This window comes from Entelurus aequoreus, linkage group LG09 (assembly GCF_033978785.1).
Source record: "Entelurus aequoreus isolate RoL-2023_Sb linkage group LG09, RoL_Eaeq_v1.1, whole genome shotgun sequence".
NCBI classification, from domain to species: Eukaryota; Metazoa; Chordata; class Actinopteri; order Syngnathiformes; family Syngnathidae; genus Entelurus; species Entelurus aequoreus.
In genome coordinates this window covers 18,042,462-18,069,991 of record NC_084739.1, presented here as the reverse complement: position 1 = coordinate 18,069,991, position 27,530 = coordinate 18,042,462, and the positions used below count along the sequence as shown (strand labels likewise).

At 39.1% G+C, this 27,530-nt stretch overlaps 1 protein-coding gene across 1 annotated transcript; it reads right to left on the bottom strand.

Moving 5' to 3' along the window:
• Window positions 1–2,773: 2,773 nt before the first annotated feature.
• Window positions 2,774–26,819, bottom strand: LOC133656795 (sphingomyelin synthase-related protein 1-like). Its single transcript, XM_062057642.1, has 6 exons — window positions 26,689–26,819; window positions 19,412–20,041; window positions 19,222–19,317; window positions 15,821–15,938; window positions 15,547–15,697; window positions 2,774–3,914 (listed from the first exon to the last, which is right to left on the bottom strand). Exons 2-6 carry the CDS (start codon window positions 20,035–20,037, stop codon window positions 3,610–3,612), a joined length of 1,296 nt encoding a protein of 431 aa, XP_061913626.1. The 5' UTR covers window positions 20,038–20,041; window positions 26,689–26,819; the 3' UTR covers window positions 2,774–3,609.
• Between the last annotated feature and the right edge of the window lie 711 nt (window positions 26,820–27,530).

Below are 27,530 nucleotides of genomic sequence, written 5' to 3'. Positions count from 1 at the left end.
TTAATTTCCTGTGGTCTGTATCATTTCCTGTCCTGATGCTCTTATTTTGGTTCTACTTTCTGTTGAGCAGCTTGTTTTGCTGCACCTTCCTTTTTGGTTTGTTGCCATGCACCTGTTTCCCATTTCTAATCAAATCTATTTACAAAACCCAAAACCAGTGGAGTTGGCACGTCGTGTAAATCGTAAATAAAAACAGAATACAATGATTTGCAAATCCTTTTCAACTTATATTCAATTGGATAGACTGCAAAGACAAGATATTTAATGTTTGAACTGAGAAACTACATTTTTTTTGGCAAATAATCATTCACTTAGAATTTAATGGCAGCACCACATTGCAAGAAAGTTGGCCCAGGGGCATTTTTACCACTGTGTTACATGACCTTTCCTTTTAACAACACTCCGTAAACGTTTGGGAACTGAGGAGACCAATCTTTGAAGCTTTTCAGGTGGAATTATTTCCCATTCTTGCTTGATGTACAGCTTAAGTTGTTCAACAAGGGCGGTATAGCTCGGTTGGTAGAGTGGCCGTGCCAGCAACTTGAGGGTTCCAGGTTCGATCCCCGCTTCCGCCCTCCTAGTCACTGCCGTTGTGTCCTTGGGCAAGACACTTTACCCACCTGCTCCCAGTGCCACCCACAATGGTTTAAATGTAACTTAGATATTGGGTTTCACTATGTAAAAGCGCTTCGAGTCACTAGAGAAAAAGCGCTATATAAATATAATTCACACAACAGGGGTCTCCGTTGTGGTAACTTAGGTTTCATATTGCGCCACACATTTTCAATGGGAGACAGGTCTGGACTACAGGCAGGCGAGTCTAGTACCCGCACTCTTTTACTATGAAGCCACTCTGTTGTAACACGTGGCTTGGCATTGTCTTGCTTAAATAAGCAGGGGCGTCCATGATAACATTGCTTGGATGGCAACATACAGTATGTTGCTTCAAAACCTTCATGTACCTTTCAGCATTAATGGTGCCTTCACAGATGTGTAAGTTACCCATTCTTTGGGCACTAATACACCCCCATACCATCACAGATGCTGGCTTTTCAACTTTGCACCCATAACAATCCGGATGGTTAATTTCCTCTTTGGTCCGGAGGACACAACGTCCACAGTTTCCAAAACAATTTGAAATGTGGATTCGTCAGACCACAGAACACTTTTCCACTTTGCATCAGTCCATCTTAGATGAGCTTGAGCCCTGCACAGCCGGCCGAATTTCTGGGTGTTGTTGATAAATGGCTTTCACTTTGCATAGTAAGAGTTTTAACTTGCACTTACAGATGTAGCGACCAACTGCAGTAACTGACAGTGGTTTTTTGAAGAGTTCCTGAGCCCATGTAGTGATATCCTTTACACACTGATGTCGGTTTTTGATGCAGTACCGCCTGAGGGATCGAAGGTCGCTTACGTGCAGTGATTTTTCCAGATTCTCTGAACCTTTTGATATTACGAACTGTAGATGGTGAAATCCCTAAATTCCTTGCAATAGCTTGTTGAGAAATGTTGTTCTTAAACTGTTCGACAATTTGCTAACGCATTTGTTGACAAAGTGGTGACCCTCGCCCCATCCTTGTTTGTGAATGACTGAGTATTTCATGGAAGCTGCTTTTATACCCAATAATGGCACCCACCTGTTCCCAATTAGGCTGTTCACCTGTGGGATGTTTCAAATAATTGTTTGATGAGCATTCCTCAACTTTCTCAGTTTTTTTTTTTGTCACTTGTGCCAGCTTTTTTGAAACATGTTGCAGGCATCAAATTCCAAATGACCCAATATTTGCAAAACATTTTGTTTTCCAGTTCGAACGTTAAGTATCTTGTCTTTGCAGTCTATTCAATTAAATATACTGTAGATTGAAAAGGATTTGCAAATCATTGTATTCTGTTTTTATTTACGATTTATACAACGTGCGAACTTCACTGGTTTTGTATATTTTATGTACACTGTAATAATCTGTAAATTTAGTAAAAAACTGTCAACTCAGTCACCAGAAATTAACTGTAAAATAAACAGTGTTTTTTTTACAACACATTGCGGTAAATGTAAAAAACACTGACCTACGAGCTTTTTATTCTAAAAAATGTGGTACCGTTTTTGCATCAACAGTCATACACAGTAAAATCAACAACCTTAGTTTTTAACGGTAAAAAACTGGCAGATCAGCCGACAGAATTTTACCTTTAAAAAAAACAAACAAACGTGGTAGAGTTTTTTCAGATTACAGAAATATGCTGTAAAAATCACCGTAAAATCTATTGTCATTTCTACAGTGAACGATTTGATGGAAAATCATAAATCAAGCAGATATTTAAGTATTAATTTTTATTTTGACAAAAAAATGTTTGGAAAGTATGAAGTAAGTATGGGAAGCATATACTATTTGTTGCAATATTGGATATGAAAGTTTAAAAGGTGTTCAATTTTCATTTCAAATGCGAAAAACAAATACATTTCGCAAGAAAAGATAACATATTTTATGGACGCATATTATTTCCAGGCTTTTGCGGGCCATACAAAATAACGTGGCAGGCCACATCTGACCCCGGGTTTTGAGTTTTAAATCTGTGGTATAATAAAAAGAGTCGCTGAAATGTGAATAACATACTCATTTGAGAGATATTGTACATCCATGTTGTGGCACAACTCCTCCAGGCCGCATTATTCTACGTAATACAACACAAGAATGGAAAAAAAGAAAAACATTTCATAGTCAAATGGCAAATAACCAGTTGACATTAGAAGATATACCTCTTTCACACGAGATACAAGCTTGACGTTTATTATTAATTAAAAACAATAAAAAAATACACATTATGCTTTAAATATTTGTTTTCATTAATGCGAAAAAACTAAAACGTTAGTGCAACCAGTCAGTATAAAACATACACATTTCCTGAAGTTGTAAACTTTTGGCCAAAGATTATCACTGCATTGCAAATAAGGACAATGATCGTAAACAATTAGTATGCATCTGTACATAGTTTGTGTTTTTAACCCTGACAGTGTAAACATGTATTTGTGTTTGCAAGACGCTAGCGTAAACACAAGTGTAAGACAAAAAAAAAGCTTCAGTTCCTTAACATGATCAACATGCTGTGCGACGACAATAAATTACATAAAATAAAATAAAATCTGATTATGCAGCATTTATATATATATATTTGATCTTATTGATCTTCATAAAAAGTTTCCTTTGGTAACAGTTACCAAACAGGCATGTGTTCTAGCTGTGTGAAAACCCGAGTTTATTTAAGCAAATGCTGAGTGTGATGAATAGCCTAGATTAGGATGAAAAGTGGAACATTAAAGTGATTATATAAGGGGTACCTTCCAGGATATGTGCATGCACCCTTAAGACCCATAACCCCCCCCAAATATTCAATATATAATGTGCAAAAAAATCAAAAAGGTACTTACCGGTAATCTAGTTAGTGCATCCATTTAAATTCACCAAATATTTGGGTTCCTTTGGGTGAACGCTATGTTTCATGCTGCGTATGCATAACAACACCAACCAACCAAAATAAAATCCAATGAGTGTGAACTTCAACGTCCATGCACTTGCGGTGCTAAACCCCCCCCGACCCCGACCCGACCCCTTACCCTATCAGCGTTTTCATGAAGGCAGGTTTACTGAAGGGCCAGTGGTACTGGTTGGGGACGGGTCCGTTCACGTTGCACTCAAAGAAGGAGAACATTGGGAACCAGATGCGCGCTCTGCGGCTCTGCTGGTAGGCACGTGTGTTGGCCAAGGTGTGGTAGTAGAGGAAGAGGCGCGTGGTGATGTAGAAGGCGATGAACACGTCGATGGAATAGTGCTCGTGTGCCGCCAGGATGAAGAAGATCCCAAAGAGGTTCAACACCCAGGATATGGTGTGAATCATATTCCAGCCCCTTGGAGTGTCTGCCAGGGAATACATGGGGATGAAGTCAGGGATATACAGTAGTTAATCTATTTTGACCTTATTGCAGGGCTGGATGATTACGGCAAAAATAACAATCACGATTATTTTTGATTGATTTTGTAATTAATAACACGATTATTCATTAATTTGAAAACGTGAGTATTTATTGTACCGCCAAGACTCAACTTTAAATAAAGTATAAACATGGGTATAAATTAGTAACGAACAAACCACAACAATTAAAATAATAACAGTAATATCTATAAATTAAACTGCTCCTTAATGTGGACAAGACCAAGGAGCTGGTCAACGACTTCAAGAAGAAAATGACCACTGTGGAGCCCATCAACATCCAGGGCCGGGAGGTGGCAGTAGTGGGGCAGTACAAGTACCTGGGAGTCCACTTGAACAGCAGACTGGACTGGAAGGACAACAGAAAGCTGCATACAAGAAGGGTATGAGCTGACTCTTTCCGGAGGAAGCTTAGGTCCTTAAATGTGTGCAGCAAGCTGTTGGGAGATCTTTTTTTAGTCTGTTGTGGCCAGTGCCCTGTACTTTGCAGTGGTTTGTTGGGGGAGCAGCACCAGCAAAAGGGACTTAAACCAAATTGAGAAAACTGATCTGGAAAGCCGGCCAAACTATTGGCACGTATTTGGAGGCGTTTGTGTCAGTGAGGGACAGGAGGACACTGGACAAACTGCTCGGCAGCATGGACAAATCTGCCCACCCACTCCACCAGACAATTGAGGGACAGCGGAACTCATACTCCAACAGGCTCCTTCAGCTTCGTTCCCACCGTGTTCGATTTAAGAGCTCCTTCATTTCGCACTCCATCCAGCTGTATAATCACTCGCCATACAGCAATAGATGATATCTGTCTATTACCTGACCGCTTCTATGTTTATAATGTATATTTTCTGCTGGATCTACTCTCTATTTCAGTGATCCTCAACAGGCGGACCGCGGTCCATGTCCGGACCCAACGACGTGTCCGTCAGGACCCAGCACGAATTATAGTAAAAAAAAAAAAAAAAATTTTTTTTTTTTAATTAATTATAATTATTTAAAAAATATATAATAATTGTATTTATCTTTGAGTTATCGCTAGCGCAAGTCAACATTTTTTGTTGTTTTTAGTCAAATATCTCCACGTTTCGTTTACACTTCTCCGTGTCTCACTCACTCCGTCTCTCTCTCTCTCTCTCTGAGAGAGAAAGAGAGAGAGACGGAGTGAGAGCGAGAGAACGCCACTCTGATTGGCTGCGGAATCAGCCAATCAGAGTATGGGTTGTCATCTCTATCACAACTACGCGCTGATAGGCTGTTACCACCTGGGTCATACAGCGCTCATGCCACATGCATGGAACCTTTCGCTGCAGGCATACAGTTGTCTCGTCTCGCTACTTCGCTAACTGTTCACTCGTCAGTTACTGAATGTGAATCAAATCACAATGGCATGCTCCAAGTTGGCTCAGGCTGGTAAAAGAAAGGTGGACAGGGAAAACCGACGTTTCAAGGAAGAATGGAGAGAGCAATATGTTTTCATCCTACCTACTGCAAGTACCAAACAAATGTGTCTAATATGCAACAGTACTGTTGCTCTGGTGAAAAGTGAAAATCTGAAACGTCACTATCTGAAAGAGCACCGCGAATTTGAAGAGACATTTCCTCATGATTCAGAGCTAAGAAAAAAATAAATCACAAGGCTGAAAAGGTCATATAAAACATCAAGCAAGATTTTTGTTAAATCTATGACACAACAACAAATAGCAACAGAGTGCCCACTCAGAGTGGCATGGGTTTTGGGTAAACACAAGAACCCATTCTCTGGTGCAGAAATAATTAAATAATGCTTGACTGAAGTGATGGGTGCCATGTTTGAAGGCAAAGAACAGGAGGAAATGACAGCTAAAATAAATCAAATCCCACTCTCTGATGCCACAGCTACCAGACGTACTGAAATATTTATTTTATTTAAGTTCTTATTTATTTTTGTTTCAAAGAAAATCTTTCATGTATTTTATTGGATATTTATTTTATTTTTGTTAATTTTAAGAAAATGGTAAACTACTACCTACCTCCTGCTACTATATAAGTTTGACCGATAATAAACGGACCCAGCCTGTTTCAAAATAACATTTGTGGACCTTCAAGTTTTGTACTTGAGGACCCCTGCTCTATTTTATGCTGCCCTTTTTTTTGCTGCAGCTGTTACATATAATGTAATATTGTTTATGGTAATTGGATTTGTTATATATTGTATTAATACATACAACTATAATGTAATATATCAGTATATATTATATACTGTATATATAATAAGTAAATATTACATATATGTTATATTTTATATTTATAGTACATTTTTAGTCTACTTTGTACCTGCATTATCCTTTCCATATTTACCCTTTCCATCCTTTGTAACTGCACTACCGTGTGGAACAATTTCCCTTGTGGATCAATAAAGTTTGTCTAAGTCTCTGAAATAAAAAAAAAAAGTTTTTCCGTTTTAATTGTTTTTAATTCCGTTTTTTTTTACCTTTTACAGTTATTTTACCACTATAGTGTGTGTGCTTTTAGTGTCAAATAACATTTACTAAATTGTTAATTAAATGCACAAATCTTCACATTTATTGGTGCAATACATCTTTGGACAATTCTGACCGGCATTTTAGGTCAAAGCATAATAATTGTGTAAATGTATGAATACGTGCTTTAAGTACATTATGCTTGTGTAAGGTACTTTTTTGAACCCTTTATTTTGTTAAGCGCAGTCAGACCGAATGTGGTGCACCGCCCTATTATTCTATTATTGTGAAGACGAGAAGTGTGTTGTGCTGCTGCTCTCAGCTTGATGCGTAAAAAGATGACTCACTGGAAAAAAAAAAAAGAGAGCCTCTAAAGTTGCCACCACTGTTTGTATATTAATGGTACATTGATGATGTCGTTCACAACAACACAAGCAGATGAGATGTGTTGTTGGTGTATGGATTGTTCTTGCTTACTTTAGCTTCGTAGTTTAGTCGCTGTTTAAAGGGGCCTTGTCGACATTGTTTAGTTCAAGGTCGGGCGGTTCAGTGTTTTGGGTACAAATCAGACACATTATTGTCACAAAAAATGTTTTCCTTCTGCTCACACTGAAAACATTTCACTTACATTTATGTCAATTCCCCTGATATTTGACGTTTTACAGGAATATGTTTTATTGGCCAATTGTATACCGGTAACTCCTTTCAAGGTTACGTGAAAGCGGAAATCATTTGCCTTAATTGTTTTGCCGAGTGTCATTATAATTGATTAGACATACTAGCACTGTGTCAAATAAAAAGTAGCAACCCCGACATTGAGTAGAAGTGCTATTTTTTTTACTCCTTCGCTTCTCAACTGTTTCCCAATCACAAGCTCAGGAATTTGCATGCACATTGCACGGCCCATTAATTTAGTTTCGATTCGATTAATTGTCCAGCCCTACCTTATTGTCAAGAACATCAACCTACATGTGTCTATGTGGTCAAAGCCTGAAGCAAGAGTAATGTGCTAAAACACACTGATGAGCAGTGTTGGGACTAACGCGTTACTAAGTAACGCGTTACTGTAACGCCGTTAGTTTCGGCGGTAACTAGTAATCTAACGCGTTATTTTTTTATATAGAGTAACTCAGTTACCGTTACTGCATGATGCGTTACTGCGTTATTTTACGTTATTTGTATGTAGTATCGGCTAGAAACTGAAGATCTGAGTGTGTTTTATTGGAGCGCTCGAGTGGAAAAGAAGAGGCGTGCTTTCCCCCACCCACAGAAAGCACGCCTCCCCGCAGGAGAGACGCTCCTCCAGAGCCGTACTTCGGGTCTAACAACCTTCACTTTACCCGGAAGAGGGTTTTTACAGCTGAGGGTGAATGACGAGCCCGGCGGTTTGTTGCAACTTTGTGACTTTATTGCACACAGCCATCCACCAAGCTAGAGCACCTACACGGACTCACTGTCGCCGCTCCCTCACCTCTCTCGCCCACTCACTCACTGACGTCACTCACCTCTCATGCTGTCATATCTTAAAGGGCCACACACACACACACACACATACGCTACTCTCATAACAACTAACAAGACATCATGGCGAAGCCAGAAGTCAAGTTTTTTAACATGGAGACATTCTCAATAATTTTCTTTTGCAGAGCACAAAGAAAATAACATTTTAGTTAAATGTAAGTTGTGTCTTGGATCAAAGATCCTATCTACTTAGAGTTAAAGTTAAAGTGCCATTATGTTGCAGCTATTTAAAATAGTTTTGTCAATTTTTTCTGGCCTGAAATAAATTGGCCCTTTAAAACATATCTTTGTCTTTGTGTGTTGTATGTAGACCACATTGCTTTCTGAGTTCAGTGATGCAAATGCATGTCAAGTTGATCAACAGATTGTATTATTCTCCAGTGCAATAACAGTACTGAAATGAAGGCTAAAAGGGCATTAATAATAAAAAAATAATAATAATAAATAATAAAAAAATAATAAAAAAAGGGGGAAAAAAGAAGTAACTAAATAGTTACTTTTCACAGTAACACATTACTTTTTGGTGTAAGTAACTGAGTTAGTAACGGAGTTACTTTTGAAATAAAGTAACTAGTAATTGTAACTAGTTACTGGTTTTCAGTAACTAACCCAACACTGCTGATGAGTGAAAACTTGTTCAGTCTGAGTCAGACGCATACACCATCTGACTGCCTGTAAACAGCCATAATATGCTTCAATACACAGCTAAAAATTGTTGCCAACAGTCATTAATGCATTTGAAAGCAATATGGAGCTTGTTTTTGTGTGTTGATGTGAGGTACAGTTAAAGGGGAACATCACTTTTTTTTGGAGGGGGGGTTGCCCATCATTCTCTATGTGAGACAAGACACATCTTTCCCTCTTCTGGCCATTCTAATTAGTGAAAAACTGCTAATATGAGGCAGCTAATTAAGCAGGTAATGGAATGAATCTACTCCTATGTAAAGCCCTCTAAAAAACATTCAAAACTCACCAACTACCTAACTACCGTATTTTCCGGACTGTAAGGTACACTTAAAATCCTTTTTTTTAATCAAAACTCGACAGTGCGCCTTATAACCTGGTGCGCCTAATGTAAGGAATACGTTTGGTTGAGATTACCCACCTCGAAGCAGTTTTATTTGGTACATGGTGTAATGATAAGTGTGACCAGTAGATGGCAGTCAAACATAAGAGATAAGTGTAGGCTGCACCGTTTGATGTGCATCAACATACGAGTACCGGAATTGTTATGGTGTGTGTATAAGGTAAGACATTATCTGGTGTTTTGTTTCGCAATATTATGCAAAAGCAACTTTTCTTACCTTCTAGTATTTGCTGATCTGTATTTGGGATCTGCATAAGTCCTGAAAAATTGCGCGCATACGCCTTTGTAGTCCGTGCCGACCCGTAGTGGATAAGCTTCTTCTTTTTCTCTATCTTCTTGTTATAGGACATTCATCCTCTGCTGTTGCCATTTTTAATATAAAATAGTGTAAAGTTCTTACTTATATCTGTCAGTAAACTCGCTATGAAAGCGCTAAAACATACTGGTGTAGTGAGTTTACATTATTCACCCAAGGAACTTTAGTTATTACAGTTCTGGTTGGACGGCTTTTCACGGGACACATATCCGGTGTTTTGTTTCCGGATGAGAAGACGCTGCCGAAGGTGAGCCACGTAAATAAGACCGCCCACAAAACTGCGCATCCTGAAGCGATTGTCAGAAAGTGGCTTGAAGATGATCTGTAAAACATAATCTATGCAACATTTGGACCAAAGAACCACCATTACATGTTATGCAGACCGCAAGGAAGTGTTTTCAATTTACAAAAAAATTATAATAATATGACTCCTTTAATGCGCCCTATAATCCGGTGCGCCTTATATACATAAAAAAGATAAAAAATACACCATTAATCGGCAGTGCGCCTTATAATCCGTTGCGCCCTATGGTCCTGAAAATGTGGTAGTTATTTTTCAAATCTTGAAGGCTTCTGTTTGTTTCTACCCTTACAAGCTGCTGGAAATGTGAATTTCTCTTTGTAGATGGATAAAGTATCCATCTATCTAGTTATCAACTCTCCATTCACAGTACATGCTGTGACCTGCATATTAGCCAATCTCTAGCGACATTGTTATTTTAAGAGCTGACAGAGAGGAACTATTTTTCTGGCGTTGGGTCCCTCCACCTTGCCCACACTGCTCCTCCGACCACTAGCAAGTAACCAGCTCCTAGCTAGCTTGAGCTGCTAATAATGCCATAAAATGAAGGTGCTTGAGCTGCTTCTGCTTTTGAGTTAGGAAAAGTTAAAGCTTCATTATAAATCATGCATCTAACCGGTTGTGGCGCCAAGCCGAGAAGTTGGTCAACTTCGATACTATATGGCTCTCAACAAATGGAATGCAGCATAAGACCATCGCAACATCGCTAGGAAGCATTTTTTATCTGAGAAATGAGGATTATTCACAATATAATGGCTCAAGGAGAGCAAAAGTGCTGAAAGATACAACAATCCGAACAGTCGAAATTCCAGTGATAGCGCCCATTGTGACTCATTGCTTTATGTTCTTATTTGAAATGTTTAGCGCATAGCAACAAACGCTACCGTTATATTAAATGTGCCTATAACTAAATTTTATACATACAGTACTTACAGCATGTATATAACAGTGTTGGAAGTTTTTGGATGGTTTATGGAGGGCTTCATAAGCAGAATAGATTGTATACCCATTACCTGCATTGTTTGCCGCCACTTGCAAGCTGTTTTTCTCTATTTAGAACACAAAAAAAGGGCTAAAAGATTGTGGACAATGTGCAAAATTCCAAAAAGTTCCAAAAAGTTCCAAACTACTCCATTTTTTTAAAGTGAAAATGTCACTATGGTTAAAAAAAAAAAAAAAGAGTCACATTTGAAATCTGATGGCCAGAAGCTAAACTGATAACTATCGAGCTTCCACCGATCTGAGGCAGAGTGACAGCCAAGACAAAGGACAAAAAAAAAGATGCTCGTGAAGTTGAACTGCAATGACTTTGATAAGTGAGAGATGAGAAACGCTGGCATCGATTGGCTTATCTTGTAACAAACTGTTGTGAAGCAGCAGACAATCGATCGATGACACTTTAGAGACAGTTTTTATTCTCACGGTAATAAAAAAACGGTAATAAAAAATACAGGGACGAAGGGCGTCCATTGACAAGATATGAACTTTTGTTTCTAAGTTAGAGCTCATTGCATAATATGGTAACTTTCATATACTTTTTAAAACCATTTTTATACATTTCTATCGTTCCATGTCCAAAATAATTAAAACACTTTCTCAATACAGCCACATTTTCTAGATTAATGAGAACCCTCGAAGATTATGGACGATATTCGGGGTATAAGTTAAATGTCACAAAAACACAAATATTATTGTTAAACTATAACCCCTCATTAGAAATTAGAGAGACGTATAAACTAAATTGGGACCTGGAAATGGTCAAATATTTGGGAGTTAATATAACAAAGGAAAGAGATAAACTATATGAAGCCAACTATGGGTCGATAAATCTGAGGCTTAAAATGGATCTGGAGAGATGGTCAGTGCTGTGTCTGGACTTAAGCTCAAGAATAGAAATAATCAAGATGAATGTGTTGCCGAGACTCTTGTACTTGTTTCAATCCCTACCAGTAGCAGTACCACAAATACAATTTGATGAGTGGGATAAAAATATATCGAGATTCATATGGGGGGGTAAAAGACCCAGAATTAGGTTCGAAACTCTCCAGCTGCCCAAGGTAAAAGGGGGAATGGCATTGCCAAATCTGAAAGAATATTTCCATGCAGCCCAACTTCGGTATCTAGTATGCTGGTGTAGACCAGAATACGAAGCGAAATGGAAGGGAATTGAATTAGACCAGGGGAGAGATCTTATCCAAAACTTGTTGGCAAATAAAACAATAGAAAAGAGAGTAGAGGCAGAACTGAGTCCGATTACTAAATTTACAATTGGAATTTGGAATAATATCTCAAAAAAATACAAATTAGAGGATGAAAGAAAGATACTAGGATGGTTGACACGTGATCCCAATTTCAAGCCTGGGTTCGAAGATCATGGGTTTAAACAGTGGGAACGAAAAGGCTTGACGGCAATGTGCACACTGTTGGAAGATGGGCAGATGAGGAGTTTCGAAGACCTACGGGCGACATATGATCTAGACAAACATGAGTTCTTCCGGTATTTACAGATAAGGGACTACTATATTAAAAAAATTAAAAGGGCATCAATGAACCCGCTAATTAGAATAATGGTACAAGCTTATAATAATAAAAAATGTAGAGTGACCTCAGCTGTTTACCAGGGATTGATGACAAGCAAGGGGACTTCAACCATGTACATTAAAGAGAAATGGGAAAGAGGATTTGGGGAGCAGATCACTGAAAAGGACTGGTATAATATTTGTAAAACGCAGTGCACGGCCACGAGTTCTAGGGTATGGAGGGAGTTTTGCTGGAAAAACATGACTAGATACTTTATAACTCCAAAAATAAGCGGAAGAGTCGCAGCAAAGAAACAACCATGTTGGAGGCTATGTGGAAATATGGACGCTGACCACGAACATGTGTTCTGGAACTGTCCCAATATTGAAAAATATTGGTATGACGTGTGGTCAGTGATAAAAGAAGTACTACAATATGACATTCCAAAAACAAGTATGATACTATACTTGGGAAACTTGACGCAGGAATATATGCAATTCGATGATTTCTATTTAGTCAAGGTTTTGTTAGCAGCCAGCAAAAAGGCAATTACAAGACTGTGGCGTAGTAGCAGCTCACCGACCTGTGAACAGTGGCTGTGCATTGTGGAAGAACTATATGTAATGGAAAGATTTACACATAGACTCAGAATACAGGAGGAACTATTTCTTGAGAAATGGACAAAATGGACTGAATACAAAACTCAGGAAAATGACACCACAAATGCTTGATATGGAATATAAATTGACTATGTATATATTGTAAGATGTTGACCCTGTTGATATATGTATGCATGTGACAGAATAAAAATTTAAGTTTAAAAAAAAAATACAGCCACATTTTCTACATGTATAGAAGATGATAGTGTTCTACATTAGACTACAAGTTACCTGAATCATTTCAACATCATCAAATTTAAATTTGACATAGTTGTAGGCAGTAACAAGTCCTAAAATAAATAAATAAAATAATAACTAATCCAAATTTTTTTTTAAATATTTTTAAAAGTAAAAATCTACTTACCGGTACCTTTAATAACATAAAATACATTAAAAATGGTAAATATTTTAAAATAAAAATCTACTTACACAATGTTTTAGGTCTTGGGCACTTTCTTGAATCATTCCTTGCAAAAGATGCACGTTCAACAAATAAAAAGTACTATTAAAGGCCTACTGAAACCCACTACTACCGACCACGCAGTCTGATAGTTTATATATCAATGATGAAATCTTAACATTGCAACACATGCCAATACGGCCGGGTTAACTTATAAAGTGCAATTTTAAATTTCCAGCTAAACTTCCGGTTGAAAACGTCTATGTATGATGACGTATGCGCGTGACGTCAATCGTTGAAACGGAAGTATTCGGACATATTGTATCCAATACAAAAAGCTCGGTTTTCATCGCAAAATTCCACAGTATTCTGGACATCTGTGTTGGTGAATCTTTTGCAATTTCTTTAATGAACAATGAAGACTGCAAAGAAGAAAGCTTTAGGTGGGATCTGTGTATTAGCGGCTGGCTACAGCAACACAACCAGGAGGACTTTGACTTGGATAGCAGACACGCTATCCGACGCTAGCCGCCGACCGCATCTATGATCAGGTGAAGTCCTTCGTCACTCCGTCGATTGCTGGAACGCAGGTGAGCACGGGTGTTGATGAGCAGATGAGGGCTGGCTGGCGTAGGTGGAGAGCTAATGTTTTTAGCATACCTCTGTGAGGTCCCGTTGCTAAGTTAGCTTCAATAGCGTCGTTAGCCACAGCATTGTTAAGCTTCGCCAGGCTGGAAAGCATTAACCGTGTAGTTACATGTCCATGGTTTAATAGTATTGTTGATTTTCTGTCTATCCTTCCAGTCAGGGGTTTATTTCTTTTGTTTCTATCTGCAGTTAAGCCCGATGCTATCACGTTAGCTCCGAAGCTAATGTGCTTCGCCGATGTATTGTCGTGGACATAAAAATCACTGTGAATGTCCATTTCGCGTTCTCGACTCTCCTTTTCAAGAGGATATAGTATCCGAGGTGGTTTAAAATACAAATCCGTGATCCACAATAGAAAAAGGAGAGAGTGCGGAATCCAATGAGCCAGCTTGTACCTAAGTTACGGTCAGAGCGAAAAAAGATGCATCCTGCACTGCACTCTAGTCCTTCACTCTCACGTTCCTCATCCACAAATCTTTCATCCTGGCTCAAATTAATGGGGCAATCGTCGCTTTCTCGGTCCGAATCGCTCTCGCTGCTGGTGTAAACAATGGGGAAATGTGAGGAGCCTTTCAACCTGTGACGTCACGCTACTTCCGGTACAGGCAAGGCTTTTTTTTTATCAGTGACCAAAAGTTGCGAACTTTATCGTCGATGTTCTCTACTAAATCCTTTCAGCAAAAATATGGCAATATCGCGAAATGATCAAGTATGACTCATAGAATGGATCTGCTATCCCCGTTTAAATAAAAAAAATGAATTTCAGTAGGCCTTTAATCACTTTCAGCTCAACTGTTTAGTGTCTTGGAGCAAAATACTCAAGATAAATACTAAAATAAATACAACACTGCATTATACGTTTCACTATGAATATTTGAATGTGACTGAAAGCACAGCTATGCTAATAAAATGTTTAAATGCATAGAATTAGTATATTATTAAAGTTTTTTTTTAAGATTAAAGTACCAATGATTGTCACACACACACTAGATGTGGTGAAATTTGTCCTCTGCATTTGTCCCATCCCCTTGGGGAGCAGTGGGCAGCAGCGGCGCCACGCCCGGGAATCATTTTTGGTGATTTAACCCCCAACTCCAACCCTATGTTGCTGAGTGCCAAGCAGGGAGGTTATGGGTCCCATTTTTATAGATAGTGTTTAAACTCTGTCCGCCAACGGCCACATAGAAAAAAGTAAAATGATGCGAGGGGCCACTTCATATATTTTTAGAATTTAAAGAAAAATAATACATATATTATTTTTGTCATTATCAGACATTAGTATCAATAGTTCCACTTTTAATCTCCATATTGTGTGTTGTTGCTGTATTTTGCCCCATTTTCTGGTTTTATTTTATTTTGAAACATTGTCAATAAAAACAACCCTGCCTGAAGGGACTTGTGGATTAATAAAGAATTTCTTATTCAGATATTTGTTTCCGCGAGTAAATTGCTGGCCTTTAATTGGTCATTATTGAACTTTCTTTGAAAACTCAAATGGTCGGTCGGTTATGAAAGATTTATATCTTGACAAAAAAAGGCGAAGAAGCCACAAAATAACACCACGTTTTTCTGTTTTCACTGGAGTCTGACAATTCAATAATGACTGTATCCCTTTCTCATACATCATAGATGTTAGATAAAACAAACTCACATTCCGTCACAAAAAAGTTGAGCATCGTAATGACGACTGTGTGCCCGCTGAACATGTAGTCACCGCACGTTTGGACACCGGTCAGAGTCATCCCGAATCCGACCCAGATTGTTAGCGTCCTCTGTATTTTTTCCCATGAATCACCGTATGTCTGAGGGAACAAGACGACCCCGTTAGCGGCGGGCATGTCGTGACTCACAGCAACAATAGCACATTTTTAGCATCTTCAACACATACGCCTTGTAATCTCTGCAGAATGGGAGAAGTTTCTCACCTTACTGGCACACTTGAGGTGCTGGCCGGGCACTGAGAGGGAGGTGACAAACATGGTGCAGCAACGAAGCAAAAATACAGTCCCAATCAGAGAACACAATCGTCTCAAGAGAATAGACCTGTAAGACAAGATGGGATTTGGAGGAGATATGTGAAAACTAGGGATGCTACTATCAGAGGTTTTATGCTGCCAATTACATTACCGATCATGGATGAGTGAGATCGGCCGATACCAATAGCATGCATACCAATGAGCACGTGTATTGACTGAAATGTTTCAATTAGAGATGTCCGATAATATCTGCTTTAAAATGTAATATCGGAAATTATCGGTATCGGTTTGGAAATTATCGGTATCGGTTTCAAAAAGTAAAATGTATTACTTTTTTAAACGCCGTGTACGTAGTGGTACACGGACGTAGGGAGAAGTACAAAGCGCCAATAAACCTTAAAGGCGCTGTCTTTGCGTGCCGGTCCAATCACATAATACGTACGGCTTTTCACACACACAAGCGAATGCAAGGCATTCTTGGTCAACAGCCATACAGGTCACACTGAGGGTGACCGTATAAACAACTTTAACACTGTTACAAATATGCGCCACACTGTGAACCCACACCAAACAAGAATGACAAACACATTTCGGGAGAACATCTGCACCGTAACACAACATAAACACAACAGAACAAATACCCAGAACCACTTGCAGCACTAACTCTTCCGGGACGCTACAATATACACCCCCCGCTACCCAATACCCTGCCCCCCCAACCCCGCCCACCTCAAACTCTCTCAGGGAGAGCATGTCCCAAATTCCAAGCTGCTGTTTTGAGGCATGTTAAAAAAATAATGCACTTTGTGACTTCAATAATAAATATGGCAGTGCCATGTTGGCATTTTTTTCCATAACTTGAGTTGATTTATTTTGGAAAACCTTGTTACATTGTTTAATGCATCCAGCGAGGCATCACAACAATATATATATATATATATATATATATATATATATATATATATATATATATATATATATATATATATATATATATATATATATATATATATATATATATATATATATATATATATATATATATATACACACAGCCTGGCCCCCGGCCAAATTTTTTTAACCCAATGCGGCTCCCGAGTCAAAAAGTTTGGGGACCCCTGCTCTAGACTCTTATTGATCTACTTGTTAATTTCATGTTAAGAACTACTTACTTTCTGTTGTACCATGATTCCATCTACACTTCTTAATGTTTCCTAAGCACTTATTTCTTGGTGTTGTTCAAAACTAGCTAAGCGTTTAGCTTAGCTATTAGCATGCCTGCTTCTGGCTTTTTCTCGGTGTGTAACATGTTTAGCCACGTCCTCCAGTGATAATGTTACATAAGATACTAAGAAAATGCGTTTATTTGCCTTCATGGAGGGGATTATTGTTATTTTAGGGGAAGGAACATAACTGTGGTGCGTTCAAAGACCCTCGATTAAAGTTAGAAACAGGCGTCACTTGGTTTTAAAGACAGGGGAATGCTTAACCACCAGGAAATGCACTAACAATAATATAATCATTATAATAACTAGAACATTTTGATGGGCCTGCTATCTTTGCCGTGCTCTTCTGGCCGGGGGTCGGCGTACTTTTAAGATGACGCATAGGGTCTGAATCTGTGAGTTTTAGGTGAAACCGTAAAAAATTAGCTAAAGAGCTAGCTTTAGCTAACGTCAGCATGCTAACACTTACCATGTGTCACATACCAAGTTATAGAACTCTGGAGTAAACGGTCTCAAAATGAGCAACCGTACAAAATGAGCTGAAGAGCTAGCCTAAAACGTTACCAAGCTAAAAGTTAGCATGTGTCACATACCAAGTTATATGACTCTAAGGTTTATGGCAGTGGAGTTACATTAAACAAGTGTAAAATTGGCTTAAAAAGTTGACTGCTAATGTTAGCATGATAACATGTGGGATTTGAGACATCTGTTAAGGGCTACATAAGTAAACTTTGGATTGATTGATTGATAACATTAGCAGGCTAACAGTTTGCATGTGTCATATACCAAGTTATATGACTAAGGTGTATAGCAGTGGAATTAAAAGGGTATGCACCACTTCAATTGGCCCATTTTATTTTTTATTTTAGTAAATAGCGTCATCATGGTAACATGAAATGTTCCCAGCTATAAATATCACTGTCTGCGCGAGCGAGACCTTTCCGACGGTATAAAATATGCAGGGGTTCGTTGGCCAGTTGGTCTTGAATTAAGCGCGGCAGAATAAGATAGAAGAACTATAATAAAAGTTGAAGTATGAGGAATAATAATATGGGCTGCTTGCAAAGCTTTGAATTGCAGAAGGCCCATAATTATGTATCGTGTTAATTTTGTATTATGATAATCCTATTTGTATAAGCTAATATCTACTTTACACTCAGAAGTAAAGGAACACTTGACTGAATTATAGTTATCTTTAAGTGAATGACAGGTTCTTTAGATTGAATTTGTTGGCACTTTTGAGTTGAAACCCATCCGAAAACAACTTTTTTTTTTTTCAAACAAAAAAGTATTTAGGGAAGGTTAATCTACATATGTTAATCCCATCTGTTACAAGTCAAAAAACTAATTAAGGTTTTTACATGTTCTAAAAAGCTGGTTTCAACTAAATCCATGCAATAATTATTTTCTAGTGCATGTAAAAATAACATGTATAGAGCGATGAGGTTGGGTGAAAAGGGGGAGGGTGGCACTTCAGGAGTCTTGTGTCTAGGGCCAAGAATATAGTGCTACACCCCTGAGTATGGGTGCATGTTTTGACAAGTTTTCACCTTTACGTGTGCAGCGGTTTGGAAGTAAAAGACCTAAACCTTGGGATGCCCAAGTTTGGGCTGTATTTTTGTAAAGTGTGCTCTTTTGTTTAATTCTATAGTATACATTAACAATACTTGTTATTAGAGGTAATTGATTTTTAGATGCATCGCAATTCGGACATGGACAATTATAGAATTGATAATTAAACGTCAATAATTGATGTATTTATTGTAAATAAAGTAATGCAGCCAGTTCTAAAATTTGGCTGACTGCAACGAGCCACCTCATCCAGAGATCCGACCAGCTCCTTTATAATCGGGGACTTATGGTCCAGTTTTGCACACATTGTCATTAATTTGATAAATGTAGGAATTAATTCAACAGTTTCTTATTACAAATGAATTGTTTTTTTAAAGTTGCAAATGAAACGAAAAATAAATGTAAAACTCCATCAATATACAAAAATTTGAGATGCATCAATAATAGTTTTTTTTATTAAATCGTAGCTCCTCAATCGTAATTGTAATTGAATAGTAAGGAGCCCAAAGATTCCCACCTCTGCTTGTCATAATGTGTGGTTTTGATTCTTACCTGTGCTTATGAAGCAGCAAGATCAGTACAAGCATATAGCACAGAATGAGGCCACATGCCTCAGCCATTGCAAAAGCCCAAGGGATTCTGGGAACACTGTCAGGAGCGAAAAAACATCAGTATCAGCATAGAGATTAGATATGGGGACAAGGTACATTCAATGACCTAATGTTGCTTAAAAAGCTGATACCTATCCAGGAAGATGTCAGGAAGCGGTGGATATGTCCTCATGTCTGGGACGCGCTCATGTACAATAACCATGACAAAAGATGTTAAGCCAAAGACTAGAAAGACATATACGACGCTTAAGACAGTCTTCCAGACTTCTGGGTCCAGTCGTCCAGCCAAGTGCTGGCGACACCTCCCGTTGGAGTGAGTGTGACATTGCAGTTTCCCATCAAAGCCATTTTCAAATCGACCGCCATTCCTCAGTCGCAGCTCAGTGCCGTTCCCGGGACAATCTCCCTCATTGTAGCGCCTGTCGGATATGTCCCAGCTCCCCTCTGTAGCCACAGTGGGAGCCAATGGGAGTCGAGCAGCAAGACTGTCTCCAGGCTGGAGACCAAGCTCTTCCAGCTGGGCTCGGTTCTGTCTTTGGAGCTGGCGGAGGGATATGGCCAGCCTCTTGATGTCTCCAAGCACAGTAAGTCCCAGAGGAGGCCCCCGCAGGTCTGCCTCAGTCAGAGCGAGGAGACTAGGTCCATCCAGGCGGTGCTGAGAGCAAAGCAGCTTCACATAGTCATCAAATCCATGCTCCTGCAGCCACTGGGCCACCTGCTTGCACCTCCATGTGCTGGCACCGTGCTCAGACGCCATGCCACTGCAGGTACCAACACACAGTGATGCAATTAGCATAGTGGACTCTGATGATACAGATAACTAAAACCGATGCTATCAAAAATGGGGTCTTCAAAGTTTTCCAGGCCAGGGACCAACCAAACAGGAGCGAGGGCCCCCTTCTTACATACCTTGTATACAATTGTGTTCTAAAAAGGTACCTCGTTATTGTGCGATATTGGACAGACCGTTGAAAATATTAAGGCTGCATCTAGCAATTATTTTAGTGATCGAGTAATATATCAATTAGTTTGTTCGAATAATCAAGTAATCGAATAAAAAACTCTTTGCTCCAATGTGTATTTTAGGGACAATAGTTAAACTAAACAACAATTATTCTACTCGCTATAGAAAGCTTTTTAACAAATGCAGCAACGTTGAAATTTCTCTTTTAATATTAAAAAAAAAGAAAACACCGCTCTCATGTGCGCTCCATTGCAGAGGCTGTTTGTACAGTATTTAAATTACCGGGCAATCCATGTGGTCCAGATTTGATACATTTTTATTAGTTACACTCATGAAAGGATTAATCGAAACAAAAATGAATCCAATCTTTTTTTTGTATCGATTAATCGCTGCAGCCCTAGAATATAAACCGATGGTCCTCAGATTATGAACGAGTCTGCAGACAGTGATGTAAGTCGTGTTTCAGTGCAAGTCCGATCATCTCATACCTAAAATATTCATTAATTTATATCCTAAGTCACTCACAATGTACACAAAAACACATAAAGGACATTTAGAATACACAAATAAAAAAATTAATTACAACAATTTAATGAAACAATAATAAACAAAAATTCCAAAATATCCAATTTTGTCTTTTTTGCACTGATGCCACATATTCTTTAGTCAAGAATTTTCAAAGCAGAGTCAGACTGCATTGAACTAAATAACATTGATAAAACATACAAATACAATAATAAAATAAGATGGCCATCAGTTATGCTTACTTTAACCCTTGTGGTTGTCTTTCAAGCATTACTACCTTCTTAAAATATAGTCCCAGGCTCATCAGGAAGGATAACACCCCTTCTCTCCTACCACGTCTTGTAACGGTACAGAATCAATGACCCTGCTAGCTTTCTTTAATGACAAAAACGGTCGCAATAGTCAAGAAATAGGTAACAAATTAGCGGCTAATATTGGTGGCCGTTTGATCCTCTCTGCGCTTTTTATGTTTATTTTCACTTTCATATTACACTGCAGCGAGGAAGACACAATTAAATCTCTAAGGTTAGCTCAAAAGTGGCAATAATGTAATCTTCCTCAGTGTAACTTACAACTGTGTGAGCTGTCTGACTTGAAACAGTGAGCACACAGTGTAGCGCAGCTTTATTCAACTGGCGGCCCGCAGGCCACATCCGGCCCGCCAAAGCTTTTAATTTGGCCCGCCGAACATCACACAAATAGGCATGATGAAACCACCAGTACTCCCGCTACCCCACAGGGGGCAACAGCGAGGCATAAGTGTCACGGGGCGGTATAGCTTGGTTGGTAGAGTGGCCGTGCCAGCAACTTGAGGGTTCCAGGTTCGATCCCCGCTTCCGCCATCCTAGTCACTTGGGCAAGACACTTTACCCACCTGCTCCCAGTGCCACCCACACTGGTTAAAATGTAACTTAGATAGTGGGTTTCACTATATAAAAAGCGCTTTGAGTCACTAGTGAAAAGCGCTATATAAATATAATTCACTTCACATCACTTCACATTGAAGCAGCAGTGGGGGTAAGTAGAAGAAGACTACACATTCAACCCTTGAAAAAAAATTGCTGACTTTGCGATGTCTTTTGTATTTGTGGTCATTTTTTTTTGTCTGAGAGTAACAATCAAACCTCGTTTAATACATGTAGTGACACATTTGACCAGTAGAGGGCAATAACGCTAACAGTGATAAGTCACATTCAATGTTTGGTGTGTGACTGTTGTGTAATTTCTATATGTGTAAACAATTTTAGTTTATTGTGTGGATATATTAACACTAAACCTACTATTTTATTTATGTAATATACACAATGGACATTATTTATGTAAAATATACAATGGACGTTACACTTTTGTTGTGTTTATTTTATGTTTAAATTTTCAGTCTTACAAATTTTTACAAATCAAAAACTGATGACTAGATGGAAAGATATACCCATCCATTCATCCATTTTCAACCGCTTGTCCCAAAATGTTTTGTCTACGTCAACCAAAAACTTCACGACTCAGCGGACCCCTTGTTAAAAAGCTCTGACATTAAGATGTGAATAAAGGCTCCTACAACCTTCTAACTATTGGCGTCATCACCACAAGTTATCAAAGGTCTTATTGTTCAAGCATGAAATGAAACGCTCATTGATTGATTCAAAACCATTGAAATGGTTAAATGCACCGAAAACATGTTTTTCTTACTTACTCTGAAGCACTCTTTGAATCACTAAGCCCACTGTTAATTTAGCTTTAATCAGCACATATTGTGGCTGAGAAAGATGTGAGATAACCACAGTTTACATTATTCAACCCAAACTTTCATTAACAAATTATCCATCCATCTTCTTCCGCTTATCTGAGGTCGGGTCGCGGGGGCAGCAGCCTAAGCAGGGAAGCCCAGACTTCCCTCTCCCCAGCCACTTCGTCCAGCTCTTCCCGGGGGATCCCGAGGCGTTCCCAGGCCAGCCGGGAGACATAGTCTTCCCAACGTGTCCTGGGTCTTCCCCGTGGCCTCCTACCGGTCGGACATGCCTTAAACCCCTCCCTAGGGAGGCGTTCAGGTGGCATCCTGACCAGATGCCCGAACCATCTAATCTGGCTCCTCTCGATGTGGAGGAGCAGCGGCTTTACTTTGAGCTCCCCCCGGATGACAGAGCTTCTCACTCTATCTCTAAGGGAGAGCCCCGCCACCCGGCAGAGGAAACTCATTTCGGCCGCTTGTACCCGTGATCTTGTCCTTTCGGTCATAACCCAATGCTCATGACCATAGGTGAGGATGGGAACGTAGATCGACCGGTAAATTGAGAGCTTTGCCTTACGGCTCAGCTCCTTCTTCACCACAACGGATCGATACAGCGTCCGCATTACTGGAGACGCTGCACCGATCCGCCTGTCGATCTCACAATCCACTCTTCCCTCACTCGTGAACAAGACTCCGAGGTACTTGAACTCCTCCACTTGGGGCAAGATCTCCTCCCCAACCCGGAGATGGCACTCCACCCTTTTCCGGCCGAGAACCATGGACTCGGACTTGGAGGTGCTGATTCTCATCCCAGTCGCTTCACACTCAGCTGCGAACCGATCCATTGAGAGCTGAAGATCCTGGCCAGATGAGGCCATCAGGACCACATCATCTGCAAAAAGCAGAGACCTAATCCTGCAGCCACCAAACTGGATCCCCTCATTGCCTTGACTGCGCCTAGAAATTCTGTCCATAAAAGTTATGAACAGAATCGGTGACAAATGGCAGCCTTGGCGGAGTCCAACCCTCACTGGAAACGTGTCCGACTTACTGCCGGCAATGCGGACCAAGCTCTGACACTGATCAAACAGGGAGCGCACCGCCACAATCAGACAGTCCGATACCCCATACTCTCTGAGCACTCCCCACAGGACTTCCCGAGGGACACGGTCGAATGCCTTCTCCAAGTCCACAAAGCACATGTAGACTGGTTGGGCAAACTCCCATGCACCCTCAAGGACCCTGCCGAGAGTATAGAGCTGGTCCACAGTTCCACGACCAGGACGAAAACCACACTGTTCCTCCTGAATCCGAGGCTCGACTATCCGGCGTAGCCTCCTCTCCAGTACACCTGAATAGACCTTACTGGGAAGGCTGAGGAGTGTGATCCCCTTTAATCCTAATTAACAAATTATACTATATGAAAATAGGACCAAAGCCTTATGAAGGGTTTTCTGTGTTTAAAAAAGTCCACATGATTAGGGATAAAGCTATCGATTATTTTACTAACCAAGTAATCTATCAGTTTGTTTGATTAATAGAGTAATTGGATAAATCACATTTTAAGCCTCAATGCGTATTTTAGCAAAAATAGTTGAAATAAACAAAACATGTTCAACTTGCCATAACATTCATTCTATTGCTCTAATAGAGTGGTTCTAAAACTTTGTTTACCACCTCAGAAAAAACCTGGCTCTCCAAGTACCACCATATTGACCAACCTTAAAATACAGTAGTGTAGCATTTTTTGGCCACTGTAACATTACACACAATTTGAACAGTAACACTGTTTGAATATAGGAACATAAAACACTGTACTTTAACCAAGTGATTTGTTGGTGTGCCACCAGATGGATTCGCATACAAATGCAACGTTTTACTTGAATGCATGTCATTTATCTGTATGAAACTAAGTAAAAGTTTTATATATAGGTCTTTTAGGCTGTATTTTAAAGTTATTTATAACATTCTTTTTTCATTGATCTGATCACTGACCGTATAGCGGTTAAGGTAAAAGAGTTTGTATCGTCAAAATAAATTGCATGATTAGCCCAAGTGTGTACATGCACATGTACATGCGATATTTTTTTGATTTGGCATGACAAAAATGTGGAGAAAGTCAATGGTGAATATATATGAAATAATATAATAAAATTACAAATAATATGATACAAACAAACTCATATTTTGTTGAAGCAGCTGTTTGTGTGCCATACATACAGTAGCTTCCATTAAAAAAAAATACCAGTACAAGTTGGTTTGAAAATCAAAAAAATTATACTTTGCATTACAATTGGATTAAAAAAATAATAAAATTAAATTGATACTTCGGGATCCCCCGGGAAGATCTGGGGAGAGGAAAGTCTGGGCTTCCCTACTTAGGCTGCTGCCCCCGCGACCCGACCTCGGATAAGCGGAAGAAGATGGATGGATGGATGGATGATACTTTGGTAATTCACATTTCTTAGTCCTCTCAAAAGTACAACTGATTGTACTTCAAAAACTAATATTTCAGTGTATTAAAAACTAGAATTATTCCATTCAATATTTTGCATGTTTATGCAGCATATACATACACAAATAACTGTTTGTTTAAATAACAAAAATGTCTCACTGCAAAAATACAAATACCAAACATCCTAGATTTGCTGATTCAGAATTACATTTGTGATTTTTTTATATGCACGTGGTTTACTTGAAATGTTTGAGGTTATTACTGGGTTTTATTTGCTAAATCAACTGCAGAACAATATTTATACTGTAATAATATTATTATTTTTTTCACTGCACCCATTGTGTTTGGTTAAGAGTCTGTACACAGATGGCAGAATGGTGAATGATGTTTTTGAGGCCAAACCTCAATGTGTTCCTTCTAAAGCCATAGAATGGACATTTTGTTTGCCCTGGACAACATTAGTTTTAGTGTTGTAGCAGTACTGTAGGAGATGCTCAACGTGTTTCATGTGATGGTCATCTCATTGTGTACTTAATGAGGCAGCACGAGTACTGCAGGCTGTTCACTCCTCTAGGTTCAGGCTGCTGACTGGAACAACACTGGCGGCAAACTCTAACCCTATTAGACTGATGTTTTTTATCAGATTAAAAAAACACATCACCCTCCCTCCCATCTTAACTCAAATCACATATTTATTTTCTGCTATGAACAGACAGAAATGGATGTCGTTGAAACTAAACTGTCCTCACGTTTTCTCTCGTCGCCCTTTGACCTGTAGATAAGACGACAACAGGTCAGCTCGCCGGGCATCCTCCCTTCGACTCAAAGGTTGGCAAGTCCCGAACAACATGACTGTATGCAGTAACAATTAACACTCATCATCATAAGTCAATCAGCTCCCGGTCATGCATCATAAAGGCATTAGGTGGTTATTTATGACTTACATTTTAATAATCAAAGATGCAATAGTAGCACAGCAAAAATTGTTGGATTTGTACAATACGGCTGAGGAACTGAATTATCACACATTTTTTAATCCCCTGCCAGTTCACATAAATGAAATGGTACTGTTTGCTTTCTCTGAATACTGATTGATCTTTGGCACATGCAAATTATTATTTTTATTTTAGCAGTTAATTCATAGTTTCCTCAAACAGAAAACTACAGCCTAATTTGAATTTTTGACCAATGTAAGTTTATTATACAAATCCAAAAGGACCCATTTGCCCTTTATTCCCTCTTCCAGTTAATTAAACTTAAATATGCTTAGTTCACCCTCCTGAAAAAACAAGTATCATTCTCACACACAAAATAAGCAATGCCAGTCAGATGAAAGTTTTGGTCAATAAAAAAAAAAAAAAAGTTTTTTCACATTTTACCCTATGATTTCTGAACAAATATGTGTCATGTGGACCTCAAGTGCCAAATCAGCTTGTTTTGCTCGTTGAGTCACACTCACACAGATGTAATGAAACACTTACACAACGAGGCTTTTGGTAACAAAATACTTTGTGTACTGCAAAATATACATCAACTAATACTATATATTATAGTATTGGTATATTATAGAACTAATACTCTGTTATAAACCACAACACAACCAATGAATGTGTCAAGTTCCTAACATAACAACTATGGAGAAACTACACGCCAAATGCTGTTAAAAATTAGGCGAGGTCGAACGTGTGGAAGTTTATAGAATACACTTTCTGGAAGGGAAAAAAGCAGTTTTTCTTACCAAAGAACCACAGTCAGTGTTTGTCAGAGGGAGGAGACGAGCTGTCTTCCTCTCGCATTGCCAGGAATGTTTCAAACCGAACATGCCCACTTACTTTCACAACCAGGCAACAGCAAACAGGAAGTGACGACAAATAACGCCAAGAAAGAGCAACAGCCTCAAATTGCACTGCCTCCTGCCGGTCAGTTTGTAGAAAGACGATTTACGGTATGTGAAGGAAATTAATGAATGGAAAAATGTGGCTTCACTTAAATGTATTGTTCAGTCTTCTTTCCCATACTAGTGTTCACACACACACACACACACACACACACACACACACACACACACACACACACACACACACACACACACACACACACACACACACACACACATATATATATATATATATATATATATATATATATATATATATATATATATATATATATATATATATGTATATATATATATATCTGACCACAGAACTTTCCTCCAGAATGTCGTTTGTCCATATGATGTCGGATGAAACAAAAATTGAGCTGTTTGGCCACAATACCCAGCAATATGTTTGGAGGAGAAAAGGTGAGGTCTTTAATCCCCGGAACACCACGCCTACCGTCAAGCATGGTGGTGGTAGTATTATGCTCTGGGCCTGCTTTGCTGCCAATGGAACTGGTGCTTTGCAGAGAGTAAATGGGACAATGAAAAAAGAGGATTACCTCCAAGTTCTTCAGGACAACCTAAAATCATCAGCCCGGAGGTTGGGTCTTGGGCACAGTTGGGTGTTCCAACAGGACCAAAACCCCAAACACACATCAAAAGTGGTAAAGGAATGGCTAAATCAGGCTAGAATGTCC